Source organism: Heloderma suspectum, chromosome 2 (assembly GCF_057233095.1).
Source record: "Heloderma suspectum isolate Gila_16-S chromosome 2, 16-S_ref, whole genome shotgun sequence".
NCBI lineage: Eukaryota > Metazoa > Chordata > Lepidosauria > Squamata > Helodermatidae > Heloderma > Heloderma suspectum.
The window spans coordinates 306504961-306526543 of NC_139459.1; the positions used below are offsets into that span (position 1 = coordinate 306504961).

The 21583-nt window shown below is 46.0% G+C and overlaps 1 protein-coding gene across 1 annotated transcript in view; it reads left to right on the plus strand.

The window, feature by feature from the left end:
* The first annotated feature begins 285 nt into the window (after window positions 1-285).
* CHST13 (carbohydrate sulfotransferase 13) overlaps window positions 286-21583 on the plus strand; it is an 80407-nt gene continuing 59109 nt past the window's right edge. Inside the window, exon 1 of the mRNA XM_084840193.1 lies at window positions 286-540. Within this exon, the coding sequence (XP_084696319.1) occupies window positions 447-540 (94 nt within the window). The 5' untranslated portion in view covers window positions 286-446. The remainder of the gene's footprint in view (window positions 541-21583) is intronic.

Sequence of the window (21583 nt, forward strand, 5' to 3'; positions counted from 1 at the left end):
GCCTTCCTTCCCGGGCGAGGCGCGCAGCAGGCTTTCCCCGTCGCTTTACTCCGCCTGATCCCGTCGGAGAGGCTGTGCGGAGCAGCGCCCGCGGGGAGCGCAGCCGAGGGAAAGCGCTCGCCAGAGGGCACCTCTCCCCTAGACGTTTACGCCGCCTCCCCTCTCTCCCCGGCCCGCGGGCTTAGTACGGCCCTGCCCTGTGCAAAGGTTTCTCTTTGCCCCCCCCGGCGGGGGGGGGAGGAGGAGGAGGAGGAACTCCACCGCCGCTGCTCGTGCCGTAGAGTCAGACCGAGCTGAAGCTGCCGAGCTTGGATCCCCGCCGCCCGCAGCAGCAGCAACGCCGCCGCCAGGGCAAGCCGGGCCATGAACAGCTGCCGCGACTCCCTCGCGACTTCCCCAAACTTCCTCGCTGCGCTGCCCCCTGGGGATGCCTTGTAGGCGAGAGGATGAGAAAAGGCAGGGTGCACCGGATGGTCCTGGCCACTTGCCTGGGCTCTTTGCTCCTGGTGATCTTCTACTTCCAGAGCAGCCTCAACCCAGGTGAGTTAAATATTCACCCCGCAGGCAAAGTCCCCTCCCTCCTCCGCTCATGAGCCAGCACTGCGCAGCGTCGGGGCTCCCACTCTCCCCATCCAGGGCTGCTTTCCTTCTCTCTCTAAAGTTTCTCTCTCATTGAATGCCTGGGCTTCAGAGCCACTCGGGGTGGCCGCCGTGCTGTCTTCTGTAAGGTGCCCCGAGGCTCACTTTGGGGGCTTTTGCTGTAACAGGCTTAACACAGCTGCCCCACCTGGAAATTGTAGTCCTAAAGGTGCTTTCTCGCAGCTTTCTCTCTCGAATCCTTCTGTATCTCTTTGAAACCGATTAGATTAGACATCGAAGAGTCTTGTGGCACCGTAAAGACTACCGGCTTTATTCAGGCATAAGCTTTCGTGGACACCGTCCGCAGGAGCTGCCAGTTAAGAGGAGCGGGAGATCATGATTCCCGAATGCAACGTTGTTTGCTATTTATTAATGCATGTATTAGTCACTTTTCTAGAAGGATACCTCTAAAAGTGACATGTTTTGTTTTGTTTTTAAACCGATTTATAAAAATAGTACAATGCAGGCTGCATACTTAACTTGGTTGTTCAGTTCCATTGGGCTCAGTGAGGCTTCTGATAACATATGTAGGATTGGGCCGCACAATAGGTTAAAAACAGAATGGCTGGATCATGCTCTGAAGGTTTTCAGGTAGTTAAGCAGTTTTAAGTCCATCAGCTTCAGTGGGAACAATTTATTTAACTGTCACAATGAAATCAATGGGATGCTTAAAAGAAAAAGAAAAAAGTGCACCTTTGGCTGAGTTGGGCCACAAAACAGCAGCAGCAGCACAATTGATGTTCAACAGGTAGCTGTCAGTCAATAGATGGAAAATGCCTTTTGATATGAATGTGCCTTTAGCTGTAGGTTGAGGCTGTGCAAAGAGGATTTGGGGTGGCCTGTCCTGGCCAAGGACGTCTAGAAAGTAAGAGTCGCTGTGGGACACCCCGCCACACACACACACACACACACACTCTGTCCTACTTGGTCTTCCCTTGCCATGAAGGATTTATGTTATTTATTATTACATTTATATCCCACCTTTTTCCTCTTGCAAGGAACCCAAGTCCTTCTCCTCTCCATCTTAACTCCACAACAACTCTGTGTGGCAGGTTAGGCTGAGAGTCAGTGACTGGCCCAAAGACACCCAGTGAGCTTCATGGCTGACTGGGGACTAGAACCCAGATCTCCCAAGTCCCAGCCCAGCACTCTAACCACTACACCACACTGTCTGTGAGTGATCCACAATAGGGCTGATGAGGATAAGATTCTAAGTCCATCCAGGCTTTAATTCCACTGAATTCAATTAAGGTGAATGGGTCTGTGAACTTGACTGGGCCTTCTGCTTGCAGAAACATTCAGTTAGGTAACTAACCAAAGCACAGTGCATCTTAACATGCCAGGTATGTGAAAAACTTTGAAAAGCAAATACCAACTTGCTGAGAAATCCTTCTTAAGTCGAATCAACAAAATGGCCCTAGGGGAACTCGCTCTGAGAATATTACATATTTTCTGGCTAAGATCACTCTCCTTATCAATGCACATTTTTGCAGAGGGATGTGAGATACAGAATACGCTCACTGGAAACAAAGCTGTATTTAAAAGCTGATCTTGGCACCGACCTCCGTGTCATGCTGTGAGATCTGTAGCAGAGATGGAGCTGGCACAGAGGTCTCCCAGATCCAAACCCAGTCGGTCTCTTGTAGGTTTTATTTTTTTGGATCCCAAGTAAGCACCATTCCAAATGAACTATAGCTGCGACTCTGAACACCCTTACTAGGGAGTGGCTCCTTATTGCACACAGCAGGGCTGGCTTCTGAATAACGTGTGTCAGACTGTGCCCCAAGGGTGGCCTCACATGTGCAATTCCGAGCTCCCATTCTACCAATGCAGTGCTCACCCAGTTCCGAAGAGACGTCTGTGGCTATTTTTGCCAACTCTCGTCCACCTACAGCATTATGGGACCACTTTTCATCAGTGGGGAGCGCTGCACAGGGACACAGCCACGCAGATGTGAAGGCGCTGAGACATATAGATGTTCAGTGGTTCCCAGACACAGGTACTCGGTGGCTCTGATCTAGCTGTATGGCACATGTAGCAGTGCGCAGAAGCACGCATGTATAGTAAAGTCACAACTCTCTGTCCTGCAGCCGCAAGTGGATGATCAGAAACAGTACCTCTCATACGGTGGGGCCATAGGAATCCTGAAGGTTCCAGTAGGGCTGAGGGGAGAGGAGCCTCTCAGGGTGGGAAACACACCCCCTGAGATGAAATCCAGCCCCTTGCTCCCTCTGACAGTAGTGCATCAGCCCTATTGCAGGTCACCTGAGTGAGGCCGCACACGTGCAACCCCTCCTGCAACCATCCCCCCCACCTGATGCCTTCCAGAACTACATCTCCCAGAATTCCTGACCATTGGGCATGCTGCCTGGGGCTGATGGGAGATGAAGTCCGAAACATCGAGAGGGCACTGGGTTGGAGAAGCCTGCTCTTCTGGATGAGATTTTTCAGCCTCAGGAATGTGCACACTGTACTTTTTGAGAGCTTGGAATGCGCTCAAAGAAGCTTCTTTCTCACATGTTTGGCCCTAGCTGGATGAGGGCATGTGACGTCAGCAAAGCAACTTAAAATTCATACCCAGTATTTATGTACTGAGCCTAAAAACTGCATTTTGTCCCTCTTTCCTCCAGGTAATGGGTGTAGCCTAGAGAACTTTAAGTCTCCTTTTAATAGGACTTAAAATACTCAGTTCTGCATTGGTTGCATTGACTTCAGTGGGATGTAAGCACATGACCCGTGCATCCTAAGTAAGTCCCATTGAGTTATACTTACTCCCAGGTTAAGTGTGCACAAGACTGCAGCCTTGCTGTCTTTTTGAATTAAGACCAGAGTCTATATAACTAAAAGGAAGAGTTTCAGTGAATTATGGCGCAAATCCATCTGTGCATGTTTACCCAGAAGTAAGTCCCACTATGCTCAGCAGAGTTCATTCCCAGCTAAGTGTGTATAGGATTGTAGCCTTAGAGTTTTAACTGTCTTGATGACTGTGATATTTAAGATCAGTGGTCTTCTGTGACTGTTTTATGAAGACAGCAATTGCTCTTGCCTAATAAGCATAGATTGATTTTTTTTTATTTTCTGGAAAGTCTCATACTCTTTATTATGGTCATTTTATGGAAAGTCACGGCAAATACATTGGCTGGCTCAAGAAATTTAGAGCATTGACAACAAAGCCATCAGCTGTGATCAAAGTTCCACAAAGGGTCTACTTTAATTAAAAGCTGATTCAAAATCTGTGGCCAGATTAATCTACCAATTAATTCCATTAATTGTTTTCAGCTGTACAACCAAATGATGCCAAGTTGAAAAGATTCAAAGTTTTGCTGCCCGTTTTCAGCTTTTATATTCATAAGTAGAGAAATGTGCCTGTGTAATTTTTATGATTCAACAATATACCAGTATTTCTAATGGCACTCTCAGCTGTTACCAAAATTGCAATGACCTCAATCTTGACAGATTTTAAAAAAAGAAATCACTATGGATTGAATGGTGACATTTCCATGTTACTGCATTGGAGGAAACTGTATAATCTAGTTGGCTGAATATCATACAGTTTGAACAGGGCATTATGGGATTGATGTGTGTGCTTTAAATTTACTGTGGAAGCATCATATAAGGTTTAGTAGATGAGTTCTACAGTTTTGAGAAGACTCTACTGGAATCTCCACTTCCCAATCATGTATTTTAAAAGAAATAGCTGCTGTTTATCTTGATTTTACATTTACTTATAGGAAAAATACTGGAAGAGAGAGATAATCCAGGCCCCCCTGAAGTCAGTGGAAAGACTTTGCACTAGCCTCCATGGGTTTGGATCAAGGCTAAAGCCTTTGTAATCTTATGCATGCTTACTAGGGAGTAAGTCCCATTGAAGTCAGTGGGACTTAACTTACAAGTAAACATGAATAGGTTTGGGTTGTAAGTCAGTGCAAATGCATCTCCTTCAGGAGGGGGAAGAAGAGGTTGACTGATACCGCTGGATTGCTATAGTTGAGGCAAATCTGGTTCATGCCATAACTTGGCTGTTTTTATTGTTGGTAAATAACTGCAGACAATTCTGCCTGAGTGTTCCTCCAAAGTGTCCCTATTTAGAGGAGCTGAAATCAGTAGTGCAGCTAGATCATTCTAGACCCGGGACGTAATGGTCTTATGTATTAGATGGCCATGTGTATTACTTCAGTTGTGGAATGCCCAACTAACATTTATCTTCTCCCCACCCCCATGCCACGCCATGCCACGCTTTACAACTGCTTCTACATTTCTGATAGGTTAGAGCAAAAATACCAAAACATACACACACAGTTTGCCAATCCTGATTTAAAAAAACAAATACTCCAAGCATGTGCAGATTTGTATTTTATACGAACAGATTTTACAAGTAAAAATGATAAAATGAGTATCTGGAACAATGAACGTGCCCAGATGGCCGTGCCTGACACTATATATATATATATATATATATATATATATATAAAATCTCCAGCCCACTTTGTGAAATCTAGTGTGATAAAATAAAACAGCATAATAGACATGTGGCTTCACACAGGATGGTGAATTGATAGCTGCGAATGGGGCGTGTTCCTATTTGCTTTTGAGCCTCTTCTTTTGAGAGGCTGAAGAAATGAATCCCTCTGTGAGTCCTGGTCCAGAGCCAAGTGTAGATCTCCTTTGCTGTGTTAGTGCCATCTAGGCCCGGGCTCGCCGCTAGGCCAGGCTGCTGGGAAGTTACAGGTTTGGGGAAACCACAACTTGGATCTTGACCAGCGGCTGGCTGCAGCATAGCCTGTAGATTGGGATAAGAGTCTTTGGGGAAGTATAGACAGGCTTCTTCAGCTAGGCTAATCATCTGCTGGTATTGGACTGTAGCCACCTTCTCTAACCTGGCTTGGGATTATGGGAGTTGTAGTGCAACACATCCAGAAGGCACCAGCTTGAAGCAGTCTTGTCCCTGCTTCATGTGGTCCAGGTGTTACTGTTTGTGTCTTGCAGTGTCTCCTTGTGCATTCCTGACCTGGATCTGATCCATACAGCATTTCTGAAGAGGAAGACTTTGGATCCCCACTAAGCTCCCCTACTGAGTGTTCTGCTGCCCCTAATCCTGCTTTCCCTGATCCATGTTATTAATATGTGAACATAAAAACACAAAAAGAGCCCTGCTAGATCAGACCACAGGTCCTGCCTTCTGTTTCCATGGTGGCACAATAGCCCCCTCCCACTCAGGTTCCCCAGTAATTGGTGTAAAGAGGCTACCTGTGATATTGGAGGTGATAGATAGCCATCACATGACTGGTAGGCAATGGTAGCTTTATCCCCTATGTCTTGGCCTAGTCCCCAATTGAAGCTGTCCAAATGGGCGGCCATCGCTACATCTTGTGGTAGTGAATTCCATGGCTTAATTATTTGCTGTTGAAGAAGTACTTCCTTTCAACTTTTGTTTCTGCCTTTTATGTGTAACCCTATGTGTTTTTGGTCCCAATCCTGTTCTGGAGCCAGAGCCTAGGTACTATATCAGTTAATCTTTAAAATGATATCCTCTTATTGTCATTTTAAGTTAGAGATGTGACTGACTGACTTTCAAGTTCACAAGGTTCCTTTCAGTTCCTTGTTCTGCACCATGAAAAAAAAATCAAAAGAGCACAGATCAGGTGCACATCCCACCAGTTTCCTGTAAAGCAAGCTGGTTCCAGAGATGACTTCTCATTTTTGGTTTCGATTTTGAAGTTGTCTCTGTTTACGTTGGTTATGGTGACCCTTTGGCATTGCATCTTTTCTAGAAAAGGTTTTTTGAAAATAGTGTTCATTTGCATAAGCTAATTCAAGCATGTCAGCTGTTGTTCAGAACAGAATTAGGACCAAAATCCAGAACAGGATTGGGACCCAAAAACATAGGATCACGCATAAAAGGCAGAAACAAAAGTTGAAAGGAAGTACTTCTTCAACAGCAAATAATTAGGCCATGGAATTCACAACCACAAGATGTAGCGATGGCCGCCCATTTGGACAGCTTCAAATGGGGACTAGGCCAAGAGATGGGGGGGTAAAGCTATCATTGCCGAACCTGAGTGGGGGGGACTATTGAGCTCATGTCCTGCTTTTTGACTTCCCATAAGCCACCAGGGAAACAGAACTTAGGAACTATATCAGTCTTTGAAATGATATCCTCTTGTGTCATCTTAAGATAGAGATGTGACTCACTCACTTTCAAGTTCATGAGGTTCTTGTCAGTTCTTTGTTCCATTAGTACCATGAAAATAAAACCCAAAGAGTGCAGATTACGTGTACATCCCACCAGTTTCCTGTGAAGTAAGCTGGTTCCAGAGATGACTTCTCATTTTATTTTATTTTTTTTGAAGTTGTCTCTGTTTCTATCTCTAAGTTGGTTATGGTGACCCTGGTGTAGATGTGGCATTCATCTGGCATTACATCTTTTCCAGAAAAGTCTTTTTGAAAATAGTGTTCATTTGCATAGGTTAATTAAATCATGTCAATTGCCATTCACATGGTTTTCTGTAGTGAGTAAGATTCTCCTCTGGGTTGACCAGCTAAAGAATCCTTCTTAACTAGAAGCAGGTTGATCTTTTACTTTTAGACTCCCAGAACACCAAAAATAACCTAATATATGTGGGCAGGTTGGGTACTAAATGATTCAGTAGGCCAGTTACAGTTGTAAACTGCCTTGGGGCCTTTTTGGCTAAAGGGCAGGTAAAAATGCTATAAATAAATAAACTTACAAGCTTTCACTAATTGGTTCAAATGTATGCAACCTAGAATTGTCCATTGGCCAGCATACAAACTGTGTGTGTGTGTGTGCGCGCACGCGTGCGTGTCTGCACGTGCGCACACACCATAAATTCTGAAACAATACACTTACTGGTCTTTAAAAAAAAACTTTAACCGTCAGCCAGGCCTATTAATCTGTAAGGCGTAGCCACAGCTATAACTAATAGGTTTTGCACACTGGGCAGGCCCAAACTCGAACCCCAAAGAAACACTTTGGTTTGAACTTTGCAGGAAATGGCTCTACCCACTGATAAGCTCAGGGCCCTGCCCTCACCCGGAGGGCCAAACAAAACGTTAATTTGAAGGTGTAGCTAGCAGCTACATCTGTTCGTTTCCTCCAGGGTGCCTGCGCCTGTAGTCTGCATTGCTAAAAAAGGATCCATTGTTTTTATGGATCCTTTTAAAAATTATTATGACGACCACGACTACCAGCAACGCTAGCTGGAGACGCGAGGCCCCAGTCTTGGTTGGGACCACTGCAGAAGCAAACAGTCAAAGCCCCCCTCCCCCGCACTCCCCATGTTAGGTTCCCAATCTGGACTGGGTTCCCCACACTTAAATTTGAGTAAAGAAAAAAGGCGTAGCAGCTATGTCTTTAATGTAGCAAGTAGTTTCACCCTGAGACAGAGGGCTTTTTACCACAGAATCCTGTCTAGGGACCAGAGTGTTTGCTGTCAAGAACCGGCAACCCTATTGAATGGGCATGCTTCAATTGTGATCTGTTATTTTGCTGTGGAGCAACACTTAAGGCACAGGAGGGCCACAAACAAGAAAATTGGAGCACTCCTGGTGTAAGACTTTCTTCTGATGAATGATAGTCCTGGACCTCTGAGCAAAATACCAGCTCTTTTTTAAATTCTAGACACAAGAAACCGAGCTGATAGCACGTTCTCTTCTTCTCTTTATCAGTTGATTATGTCTATGCCAGATTATGTCTTTTTCACCCCTTCTGCATGCCGTTTTTCTCTTCTAATAATTTCTAACAAGGATGTAGTTCTGCCTTGTAGTATTACTACTGAGTCTGATAAAATAGATAAAGTGACAGTGAGTGATTTGGGGTGCACCTTAAAAAAAATGACCGGATATGTAATAAGTAAGATTAAAAACTGATTCAAGTTTTCACAAAACTTGATAAAACTAAACAGTCAGCAAGGCCGTGGAATTGTGCCCCACACATTTGATATAACGTCTAAGTGTGCTGTGTGCACATAGATTTCTGTGCGTGCGTGCCTGGGAACACAAAAACCATGCCTCTTTGAAATCCAAGCATATGTTTCATATGTAGGACAGGACTGAACTGAGTTTGTGCTGGTTAGATCAGCACTAATGGTGGGCTGCGGCGATCGTGCAAACTGGGTCTTTATCAGGCGAGATGTGGAGCAGGTTGTCACTGATCCCACAGAGAGGAAATCATGTTATCACTACAAGTATTTTAGTTACTTCAGATAATGGCATACTCTCAGGATGTTTGTTCATGCCAAGAATATGATATCCTATGTAACCCTGCAGTGAAAAATCGGGCTGGAATTAAACAGTGAAGAAAGAAAGAGAGATCTCTGTTTCAATTCATTCTTCTTTCTACTCAGCAGAGCTGTACATTTTAATTATCAGGCCCATTTTTTAAAGACAACTTTCTTTCAAGATAAGAAGTAAGAGGCTAAACAAAGAGAGGTCATTCTGGGAGAAATATTTATCCACCAGCGGCAAATAACCCTTTGCCATTTTCCATCGCCCAGTGAAGCTGAATGGTGGGAGATTTGGGACAGATAAAAGGAAGGAGTGGTGGCCACCAATTTGGACGGCTCTAAAAGAGGTTTTGACAAATTCATGGAGGAGAGGGGTATCAATGGCTACTAGTCCTGATGGTTGTGTGGTACCTCCAGTATCAGAGGCAGTGTGCCTGTATACACCAGCTGCTGGGGAACATGAGTGGGAGGGTGTTGTTGCACTCAGGTCCTGCTTGTGCATTTCCTGTGGGCAGCTGGTGGGCCACTGTGTGAACAGAATGCTGGACTAGATGGACCCTTGGTCTGATCCAGCACGGCTCTTCTTATGCTGCTGTGCTGCAGGTAGGGGTGTACAGATCCCCTACCTTTCCAGTCCGGGGGGAGGTCCACAGGGGGGGAGGCAATCCCCTGTAAATGGCTGCATTTAGGCTAATCTAACAGCTTTACGGGCGCAAATGGCATAGTGGATGCCATTTGCGTCCAGAGTTAGTTAGCCCAGGGAAGCAATACGGCATGGCACAGCAATGATGGCTGGCTGTATCGCCAGCGATGCGGACCCGGGGGCTGGCTCCGCAGGGTTGACGCACGGAGGGAGCCGACCCGGATGGATTCCTTGGGAGGTGAGTGCTCTGTTCCTCCACGGGCCCCAGAGGGGCCAGATTCTTGGAATCTGGCCTCATTGGGGTCTGTGGCGGAATTCTCCAACATCCCTAGCTGCAGGGAGAGAAGCGTATTGGCTAAATCTCACAGTTCTTGGTGGGACACAATGCAATAGGAATGAAGGCCCTGCCACCCTCACATACCGTAAGTTCTGCCTCCCTTCCCCCCCCGAATCCAATTGGATTCAAATATTCAATAATATTATGTATTTATTTAATATATTTTGGATCATTCCCTCCACTCAATGAGTGCATGAGACGATTTACAATAAATCCATAAAATACATCAAGGACCCATCCCCCTTAAAACTAAACTGCCAAAATGCACACACTGAAATAAAACAGAGGGATGTTCTAAAGTCAAACAGTGGCATTAATCGCTAAAAGCTTGGTGGAGCAGTATGTTTTTTTGCCAGCCCTCTAAAGGCCAATAAAGAGGGAGCCAACCTGGCCCCCTTGAGTTCCAAAGCTGGGGCACTGCTACACAGAATGTGGGCATGCACTCCCTTGTACATGAGATCCCAGAGCTATTGTGACCTTGGTCACGCTGACTTACGGACTTCATTATGATGAAAGTTGCAATCCCATATGCACTTCCTAAATCCCTTTGAATCCAGTGGGACTTGCTTCTGAGTATTACTCAGAAGTAATATTACTGTATTGTTACATTAATGAATATTACTTCATTCATAATGAAGTCCGTAAGTCAGCGTGACCAAGGTTGCAATAGCTCTGGGATCTCATGTACAAAGGAGTGCATGCCCACATTCTGTGCAATACTGTAGAGTATTACTGAGTATTACTTCTGAGGAAACATGCAGAGGAACATGCTGCAGGACTTCTAAAAGTTCTGAAGCAGAGTAGTTTTGGCAAACTCATTTCACTGGGACATCCTTCAGTTAGGGATGTTGAATGTCTTGCAGGATATGGCCATTTCTTCCTTCCTCCCAGAATTACTTTCCATGTGTTCAAGAGGGGTTCTGTATAAGGAGCAGAACTTGGGGTTTTAATCTCCATTTCTATTCCTACAGCACAGAGAAGCGACTGTACTTAAAAAAAAAGTATTTTTTTTTAAAAAAATCATTATCTTCTGCTTGAATCTAAGCTTCTGGCTCAGGCTGATGAGAACAGCTGGATACTACTGTGTTTCCCAATCCATTGTGGAGGGCCCCCCCCCCAGGCCAATTGCATACACATGGCTAACTCTTTGATAGTAAATATCCCATTTGTCTCTTGAGGAGGAGATGTTTTGGGAGAAAACAGCAGGACACAAAAACTGTTTGCTCTGAAACTAAATGCGGTTGACTGATAGTTTATACATGTGCTATTGGCTGAGCTTGCAAAATTCACTGCTTAGACGCATAAGATGCTGCAGAAGAAATGATGCCTCTGCCGCAGCCTTCCCCAACCTGGTGGCATCCAGATGTGTTGGACTACAACAACCAGCATTCCCAGCCAGCTGGCTATGCAATACAGGGCACCAGGTGGGGAAGGCTGCTCTGTGGTGTTCCTTGTGGACGTTCATGTCTTACTCGCCTTTTCCCACCCCCTGCTCTTTCCAAGAATCTGCCGAGCGTGAGCTCCTGGCTGCATTGAAAGATGCAACATCTAATGCCTTTTGCCTTTCTCCAGTGTTCTTTGTGGAAGTTGAACAGCCTAAGGGCATCTCTACACCAGCCTAAAATCCTGCATTTAAAATGGGGCTTTCTGCTTCCGTTTTAAATGCAGGATCACAACGACTCCCTTTTTCACATGCTTCCTTTCCCCCATCCCCTTTCCCCCTCCTTCTCCCCATATCTGAATCTTCTATATCTTTCATTGATCTTGCTCCTCTTCTTGCCACTTTAACTCTTTTCACGGAGGGAACTCAAGCAGAACACAATGGTGTAATTTGATAGCTCATTATCTGTGGTGGATTTAAAAACGGAACAAAGGGCATTTGGTGTAGGAGGGTCACGGCATCATGTAAAGGGCCCACAAACTTCCGTGAAGGAGCAATCTCAATCGTGGGATAAAAGCTCCGTGTGAAGAAGCCCTAAGTTAGCCTAAGATTTCTTCTGTCTTACAATATTGGCAGCCCAGCTCTGAGATGCGAGTGTTTGATGCTTTGGGGAAAAGGATAAAGGGCAGGGGGTTGTGTGTGTGTGAAAATGTGGCCCTCTCAGAATCTCTCCTAGGAGACATTAGGGTTCTGTTATTGCTACACGGACATTATATTGTTTTTTATAATCATGCACTGCTGAGGTCTTTTGATAATGAGAGTTCTCTTTAAAAGGTGATGGGTCATAGTTACTGGCAGACAGTAACTGCCAGTACCCTCTCCCCCCCACAAGTCTTCACATGGCACATTTTCAGGTTTGAACAATGGCTAGAAGAAAAGGGGATGATGGGAGATACCCCTTTTACTGTAGAGCAGGGGTGGGAACCTTTTCACCCAAAAAGTTGCATTCCTTTTTGAATAACCTTCCTGGGTGCCACATGCCAGTAGCAGATGGGATCCAAGCCATTCACGCACATAAAAATCTCTTCCCCCACTCCCACTAATATAGCAGCTACGCTTGAGAAAAAGGCCTCTAATTGAAACCAAGGGGAGGCTTTTAAAGAAAAGCTAATTGCCACGGGGGGGGGGGATAATTTCAAGGGGGGGGTCACAGCATGTGGGGAAGGTTAACCCTTCCCTCCCCAACTGTGACCCACCCAAATAGCCCCCTGTGCTCCAATTAGGTTTGGCTCCAGTGTGAGGTGTTTTTTCAAGCCTAACATCTGTGGGAAAGGGGTCACAAGCCATTGATTTCTCACTCTTGCTGTAGAGCATAATCAATTTCTTGTTCAGAACCTCTGAACGGGATGATGGGAGATTCAGGACTGATAAAGGAGAGTACTTCTTCACACAGTGCATAGTTTGACTATGGAGTTCACTTCCACAAGATGTGGTGATGGCCACCAGTTTGGATGGTTTTAAAAGGGGGTTACACAAATTCCTGGAGGAGAAGGCTATCTATGGCTACTAGTCCTGATGCTTGTGTGCCACCTCCAGTATCAGAGGGAGTGTGTCTGTGTACACCAGTTGCTGGGGAGTATGGGTGGGAGGGTGCTGTTGCACTCATGCCCTGCTTGTGCATTTCCTGTGGGCAGCTGGTTGGCCACTGTGTGAACAGAATGTTCATGCAGTGGCCAACCAGCTGTCGACCAGGAACCCACAAGCAGGCATGAGTGCAACAGCACTCTCCCACCCATGTTCGCCAGCAACTGGTGTACATAGGCTCACCGCCTCTGGTACTGGAGGTAGCACACAGCCATCAGGACTAGTAGCCATTGATAGCCTTTTCCTCCATGAATTTTTCCAACTCCCTTTTAAAGCCATCCAAACTGGTGGACATCATTGCATCCTGTGGTAGCAAATTCCATGTAGTGTACACTAACTACAGCGCAGGGGTTCCATCCAGCCCCAAACAACGTCCACCATCTCAAGGAGACTCCTCCCCCATTTTGTACTTCAGCCATTTGCATATACACAAGCTAAGCAAAGGGATCTTTAACTTTCCCCCTCCCCTGAACAGTAACAGAGGTGTTGGTAGAGTCCTTCCCATATTTACCTTAGCAGGGCCAGCCCTACCATGAGGGAGAGTGAGGCACTCGCCTCGGGCGGCAGCTGCTCAGAGGTGGCAGCAAAGGGTTGGAGGAGAGATCTGTGGACCATGTGGCCTGTCCTGCACCCCTTCAAGTGCAGTGAAGGATGCTCTCCCATTGCCAGTGTTGAAGAAAGATTCAACTGCCAGTCCAGCCGGCTTTTGTACACAGAATGGGAGAGGGCACCATTTTGTCCTTCCTCTCAGTCAGCAAGATGTATTGGGCTAGTCCTGCACCTTAGCTGGTTGTTCCCATTTGCATTCATAGTAGCTTCTGTAGAGGACGGTGTAGGTGATGCGTATATTCAGGGGAAAGGTCTGTTAAAGCCTCCGTTGCTGCTGGCAACGGGGAGGAGAGGGTTAAAGAAAGTGTCTTGAGATATGTGAGAGGAAGTTGGTGGAGCTGGTCAGTGGGCGGAGTCACAGGTGCTGCCCTTCCGCGCTTGCTCAGTCCCAAATTTGGCCCCCATTTTGTTTTTTAGTTTTGCCTGTCAGGATGTATAGGTGGAAGCCACTTTTTCTTTGGAGTTTTTATGACTGGAAGATTGCTTGGCACAAACCCTTCACACTCTGTTAGCATTTCTATTTTAGCATTGCAAATATTGAAGCTAGCAAACTGGTTGGCTTTTCTTTGTGCATTTTTCTCTCTTCGCATGTTCCATTTGTCGTGGCTGTTAGAACTGTGTCGTCTTGTTGCCGTGTTTTGGGGGAAGGGGGGATGAAAGCTTCTCTAAACTTGACATCCTTCCCCGCTTGCAATAATTTTTACACCTTGCTGACTTGGAGAGCCTCTTGGCCGGCCAGAATTTGGGAAAGGGTTGGAGATGTACAGAAATATCCATTTAGATCCTTGCTTTGCTTTTCTGGCTGTCGTCCACTTACCTAACTACATCAGTTATTCAGCTTTGGAAAAAGCAACTGGAGGGTAGGGTAGGACCTCTGCTGCTCTGCGCCAAAACACCCTCATCAAGAACTCCGTCTGCCATCAGTTTCTCCTGGAATCCAGCAGCAACTTATTTCCCCCGGCTAGGTAAAAGGGGCTGGTCCTAACAACTACAGCTTCTTTGAAGAGAGGAGGGGCTGTAGCTCAGTGGCAGAGCATCTGCTTTGCACCCAGAAGGTCCCAGGTTCAATCCCCGGCATCTCCAGGTAGGGCTGGGAAAGAATCCTGCCTGAAACCCTGGAGAGCTGTTGCTACTCAGTGTCAATAGTACTGGGCTAGATGGATCAAGGGTCTGACTCTGTATCAGGCAGCCTCCTATGTTCCTAAGAGGTTGTAGCAGCTTCTCCTCTCCACACTCCCCAATCTTGAGAGTGTGGGGCCAGGTCAGGGCCAACCCAAGACATTTTGACAGTCTGCTGCATTGAGGCAATGCAGCAAATGGCACCTCCCCTCACTCCATGGGCACGATGCGGCTTTAAGATGCATAGTAGACAGAGCGAAGAACCCACACTGCTATGGCGCCTGCATCCTCTTCCCATACGGCCAAAAGTATGGGCCCCCCAAACCCAAAGAACTGAGGTGGGGGCAGAGATAAATATTTGCTATAAGGTGCAGTATATCCTATGGGTTTATGCATTCTTCACTCCCCCCACCATTTTTTCTGCATTTATCCATGAGGAACTATCTATGCGGACTAAGAAGAGCCATGCTGGATCAGACCAAGGGTCCGTCTTGTCCACCATTCTGTTCACACAGTGGCCAACCAGCTGCCCCCGTGAAACCCACAAGCAGGAAATGATGAGTGCAGCAGCACCCACTTGCCCATGTCCCCCAGCAATTGGTGGCACGCTTCCTCTGATACTGGAAGTGGAATATCACCATCATGACCAGTAGCCATAGATAGTTCAGGAGAAATGGCTGGGACAGCTCCTCCTCCTCAGCATCTGCTGCCTGTGGTGGCAGCATCGCTTTGTCCAGTGTGGACTAATGAGAATCCTGACAAGACAGAGACCCTATGGGTGAGTGGTTCCCAGGACCAGGGATTGGGTTTTTTGCCTGTTCTGGACGGGGTTACACTCCCTCTGGAGGAACAGGTATGTAGATCCATCTTTGTCACCGGAGGCCTTGGAGCGCCCATTACCAGCTTTGACTGGTACTAACTACATCCTTTCCTGGATAGGGATAGCCTAGCCGCTGTGATCCATGCATGGGTAACCTCACAATTAGACTACTGTAATGTGCTCTATGTGGGGCTGCCCTTGTCCTTGGTTCAGACGCTACAGTGGAGCACCTAGATATACACCTATTACACCTGTTTTAAAAGAACTATACTGGCTGCCTATTGGCCTCTGAGCCATGTTCAAAGGCTTGCTGTTGCTATACGAAGTCCTAAATGACTCGGGACCAGGATACCTAGCTAACCACCTTCCCTTCTATACACCCAGTCAACCCCTGAGATCTTCCGAGAAAGTCTTACTGGCCATTCCACACCCAATGGAGTGTCACCAGCTAGTGGTATAAGCAGGCGTTCTCAGTGGTGGCACCCATCCTTTGGAACACTCTCCCACATGTGGTTCGAGAGACAGAAGTGGTGTCAAGTTTCAAATGCCTCCTGAAAGCACATTTTTTCATGCATGCTTTCCCTGATCTGCAAGAGATTCTGACACCTCCCTGTTTTACTTTTCTTCTGTTGTGATGTTTTAAATTAATATTGTTATCCTGTTTTTATATTGTTAGAGTATATTTTGAATGTCAGTCACTTAGGGATGTTAGTATGTTGAGTGATATGAAAGTATTATAAATAAATAAATAATGGTAGGGCTTGGTGATGATAATGGAGTTGGCTGTAGAAGCTTTTCCTGCCCAGATGGATTGCTCAAAGTACTAGTAGAAGAGAGCCCTCCCCTTTCCTCAGAATTCCAAACAAAATAAGAATGATTCCCACCCGTGGGCTTCCACACGGGCTGCGTTCCAACTAGGGATGTTGCCAGAGCCCACGGGTGGGGTGGGGGTGGAGTCCAACAGACTCGCCCTCCTGGACCCAGCTCGCTGAGCCACAGGGCACTTGCAGACCCACTCATTGAGCACTCGCCGCACCTCCGCAAGCATCCGGGAGCCATCTGCCCTTGTAGAGAGCCGCCATCTTGCTCAACAATAGCAGCTCAGCTCTGAGTGATCAGGCAGCATGCATGAGTGCACTGCTCATGAACAGTAAGCCCTGGTTTATCGCCGTGTCGAAACATGGCCACCGTGTGAAATGGGCTTTTGTTAGCCAGGGCCTTCCTGTGGGTGTAGAATGTAAATAAGGGCCACTTCAGCGATGACGTTTGGTAGCTGTGCCTCTACCCGTGAATCTGCATACGAATAAACGTATTGGCATCACACATGATAGTGTACACCAGCCTTCCAACCTGGTGCCCTCCAGATGTGTTGGACTACAACTTGCCTTCCTGGACCCAGCTCGCTGAGCCACAGGGCACTTGCAGACCCACTCGTCGAGCACTCGTCGCACCTCCGCAAGCATCCGGGAGCCATCTGCCCTTGTAGAAAGCCACCATCTTGCTCCACAATATCAGCTCAGCTCTTCCAGGAAGGGAATATTGCGTAGTCGGCAACTGTAAAGGGGCCGTTTATGCACACTGCAGGTGTAAATGGAGCATTCACGCCTGTAATGTTGTGTAAATGGCCCCTTCACGGCCACTGACCGCATAAAATTATTATCCCAGAAGAGCCTGAGCTGCCATTGTTGTGCAAAATGGCAGCTTGCTACGAGGGCACACAGCCCCGTGGCTTCTTTGGGTGCTTGCTGGACTGTCCAGAAGCTTGCACGGCACCACGAACAGGGGCAGGTGGTGGTGGTGGCTCAGCAAGTGCCCGAGAATGCCAGGCATGGGTGAGTCCGTCCATCCCTAGTTCTGGTGTAACAATAAGCCACAGCTGCTGAGAATGTTGGCTTATCGTTCATAAGCAGCATGCTGGTACACACTCACTGATCCCCCCTGGTTGGCCCCTCCCACCAGTGGCTAAGCTAATGAGGGACCAAAAGTTTCACATTGCGTCCAGGCTTAGATTCTTGGTTTGTCTCTCCCATAACAAACCAGAGTCTGAAGCCAAGGTTTGGAGCTTGTTTCCTATTCCTGGTTTGTTAGGGGCACAGTGAGGCAGGGTCTGCATTTGGACGTTTCAGGCAGCTTTTGCCTCCTCAATAATTTCTGGTTAGTTTAGGCATTCCTGCTGATAGGGGAGCCAAGCGTGAGTGATCAGGCAGCATGCATGAGTGCACTGCTCATGAACAATAAGCCCTGGTTTATCGCCGTGTCCAAACATGGCCACCGTGTGAAATGGGCTTTTGTTAGCCAGGGCCTTCCTGTGGGTGGAGAATGTAAATAAGGGCCACTTCAGCGACGTCGTTTGGTAGCTGTGCCTCTACCCGTGAATCTGCATACGAATAAACGTATTGGCATCACACATGATAGTGTACACCAGCCTTCCAACCTGGTGCCCTCCAGGTGTGTTGGACTACAACTCCCATAACTATGGGCACCAGGTTGGGGAAGACACGTGTACATGGCTTTCCTTGGCATAGGTATTATGTTCATGTTGGGGGGGAATTGTCGTATGGGAAGCAGGACTTTATAGGATCAGCATATGGTACCTAGAGTTATAATGCTTGAGGACTCTTACCTGTGAACTGTAGCTCAAGAATGATGTCATACTTTCCCTCGGTTGAATGTCACTCAATTATCTGTCCTTTTTAACATTTCAGGGCACTCAAGGATGGCTGGAAAACATGGCTTGAACCATGGATTTAGGGAAAGACTATAGTTCAGTGGTAGAACATGAGTTGTTCTGTTTTGGTATATTCAAACTGCAACCTGTAGGGAAAGACAGTCTTTCACCATTAGGATTCCTGTACAATATTTTCCATATTATAAACGTCTTACTGGTTTTATACCAGTTTAAATGTCACATTCCAGAGGGCTAGCCATCTTACTGGATACATTTACTGGATACAGTAAAACCAACAGAGAATCTTGTGGTATTTAAAAACTATCAAATATATTGTGGGATAAGCTTTCACAGGCTAGACCTCACTTCGTCAGATGTCTAACGGGATCATGGAAGTGGGTAAGTGTCTGACTATTTATCTATCATCATAAATACAGAGAGAAGAGGGTGGGGGTGGGGTTAAAGGTTATTCTTAAATCTTGTAGCTTCCCCAAAGAATGCTGGGAATTGTAGTTTGGTGAGGATGCTGAGTCCTTTGTTAGAGATCCCTAGTCGTCCTCCATCTCACACACACATATACGCAAAAGAGCAATAGTTCCCAGAGTGCCTTGGGGAGAAGAAGGAACAGCAGTTATACTACTTTGTCATTGTTAACAAGCCATCTCATCTGTGCTTCAAATGCAATAAAATCTTTGTAACTCACTCAAGCAAAGGGGAACAAGGATATGCAGGAACAATTCGGAACAGTTACTGTATCTTTGTTCTTCTATAATCTGGTTGCTGTACTGTGGGCTGGAGTTCATCAGTTCCAGATGTGGAGCTGGCATTAGCTAGAAACAAGCCAACCAGGCGTGCAGAGCCCTCTGAGGAACGCCAGTCTATGCGCAATACCTCATAGGAGAGAATCTGTTTCTCCTACGTGTGTGATGCTGGGAGTTCCTGGAGCTAGTTTGGTGATGTGCCAAAGCAGCAATGTGAAAGAAGTGCCCGATTCAGGGGCAGACAGGTGGTCACATTTACTTTGGGGAAAGCACAGGATTGAATACACTAAATAGCATGGCTGCTTTGAGATGAGGCATTTATTGTGGCATAATTCACATTTTATGGCAGGGGTGCAGAACCTCTTTCAGTTCAAGAACCAAATTCCAGTTCAGAGAAGCTCTTGGGGACCCTATTCCAGTGGTGGGCGAGGCCAAAGGTAAAAAGGGGCAAGGTGAAAATCCCAAAAATATCAGCCTATTTTAGCTTAAAGTTCTCACTGCTGGTAACATAGCCTTAGGAGAGGCATTTCAGCCTTTGAGAAGGTTGGGGGGACTGCACAAGCCCAGAAACTCCTGGATGATAGGTGTTTGGGGAAACGGGGCCTGGCCTTCTGAGGAACATCAGAGGATTGGGATCCCCAGAGGGTTGAATTTGGCCCCTGGGCCTGAGGTTTTCCACCCCTGTTTTATCCAGAGTCCACATGACAGTATCATCCATGTAATCCTCCCATGTTTTCCCAGCGTTAACTCCATCTTTTTTTCCTCACTGCAGGAAGTCTGGTAATACCATCTCCACAGGTGTAGACACCCTTAGTGCTACTCTTCCATCTTTTTTAAAGAGGTGTGGTTTTGACAGGGACAGTAGCCGATCGGGCAGGTGAACCTATCCTAGCTCAGCATACATTCAGGTTGGACTCGTGTCATGGCTCTCTCCCATATGCTCCTGATGCCATCCAGAGCCAAGGGACTATCTGGGGATCTAATGTGGGAGGCCATTTTTGGAAAATTGTTCGGTGCCTCTGCAGATAGGATCAACTATTTGAAAACTGCAGGTGGTGGTTCAACCCGGAAAATGGACAGAGAGATATAAAACAGCTTCTTATCATGGGTTAATTTTTTCTGAGGTTTTTTTTTTTTTTAACTGCAAAATTTACTTGTTAGGTGCTAGGTGAGAAAAATGAAAATAAAAAGCTCTTCTATGTCCACACCTGGTGGTCTATCACCTAGCTGCTCTGGGAACAAAGGTGACGCTGTCTAGGCTTGGTTAACGGGATTATATTTGGTCTGGTCTTACATCTTCTGTTGTGGAATTTGGCAAACGTTTGTTACGGGTGTCTGGATTTTTCATTGCATGATTTATACCAGGTTCTTCAAGCGCTGTTTCTTCCTCACCCCCACCTTTTCAGGCCATTTGGCTAGAGCTTTACAGATGTATCCCACAATGAGTAAAAAATGAAAAATGGTTTTGAACGACGCCATCAAAAACACTGACTTGGCTCTGCAAGCTTCTTTGGGACTTCCTTTTGGGGCCAGGTGTGCAGACATCCAAATAACTGGTACTGATGCTTTGGGAACTGACTGTCATTGAATCAGCAGAGACTCTCAGACTTAGTTCTCAGTGAGGCAGTCAGGTTGTGTTTGGGCTGTACTGCTTCAGTCTGCAAGTGGAGGCTCATATGACTGGCTGCTTCTCCATACAGAAGAAAAATCCTTGCACACAGAAACAATGCATGTCAGGGAGAAAGGCTCTAGCTTAGCCTTCTCCCTGATATGCTGGTTTTCTGTGTGCAGGGAATCTTTTATTTTATTTATTTTTATGAAGAAGCATTCTGTCATGCACACAAGCCCTCATCTGAAGTGGTAGAGCCCAGACACAGGTTTACTACCTCACTGAGAACTAAGTTTAAGATATAAGCCAAGTGGGCAAATAAGTAGAGAAGATGAAGATAAGGCATAAAAAAAACCCTTTATGGTTAGGCTTTATAGGACATCTAGTAGTGCTGCTCAGATGCCACTAAATACAGGATCTAAAGGCCTGGGAGTTGATACAAGTAGAATGAGGAGCCAGAATGCACTGTACCTTCTGGCTGCAGGTGGGAGATGCCTTTTTCTTTTAAAGGTTTCTTCATCTAAAAATCTCTATGCAAGTGAAATACTAGCACATCAGTGTGAAAGGTTCCAGCCTAGCTTCTATTTTATATTTTATATGGTTATATGTTTTATATTGGATTGTTTTGGTGTTCTAATTGATTTTAAGTTGCCTTGTGCCCTCCCTAAAAGGTGAGATATTAATTATTTTATTTTATTTTATTTATAATACTTGTATACTGCTTGATAATAATAAAATCTCTAAGCTATTTACATGCTAAAATATTAAAATCATCATTAAAATACTCAAACAATTACTGGTACAACAAAAATAAAAAACAATTTAAACAATTTAAAAACAACAATGGAAAACTATCAAATGGAGCAGCATCATGATATCACGTACAAGTCAGGAAAAGCTTATGAAAACAAGTATGTTTTTAGGAACCGTTTAAAACTCACATTTTCCACCTCCAAACTGCACAGAGGAAGGAATTCCAAAGGGCGGATGCCACTACTGAGAAGGCCCTGCTTTCTAGATGTCACATGGTGACATGCTATTGGTCATGGAACGACCAGAAAGGTTACCTCTGAGGATCTTAACAGTGGGCTGGGTGTATATAGGGGAAAG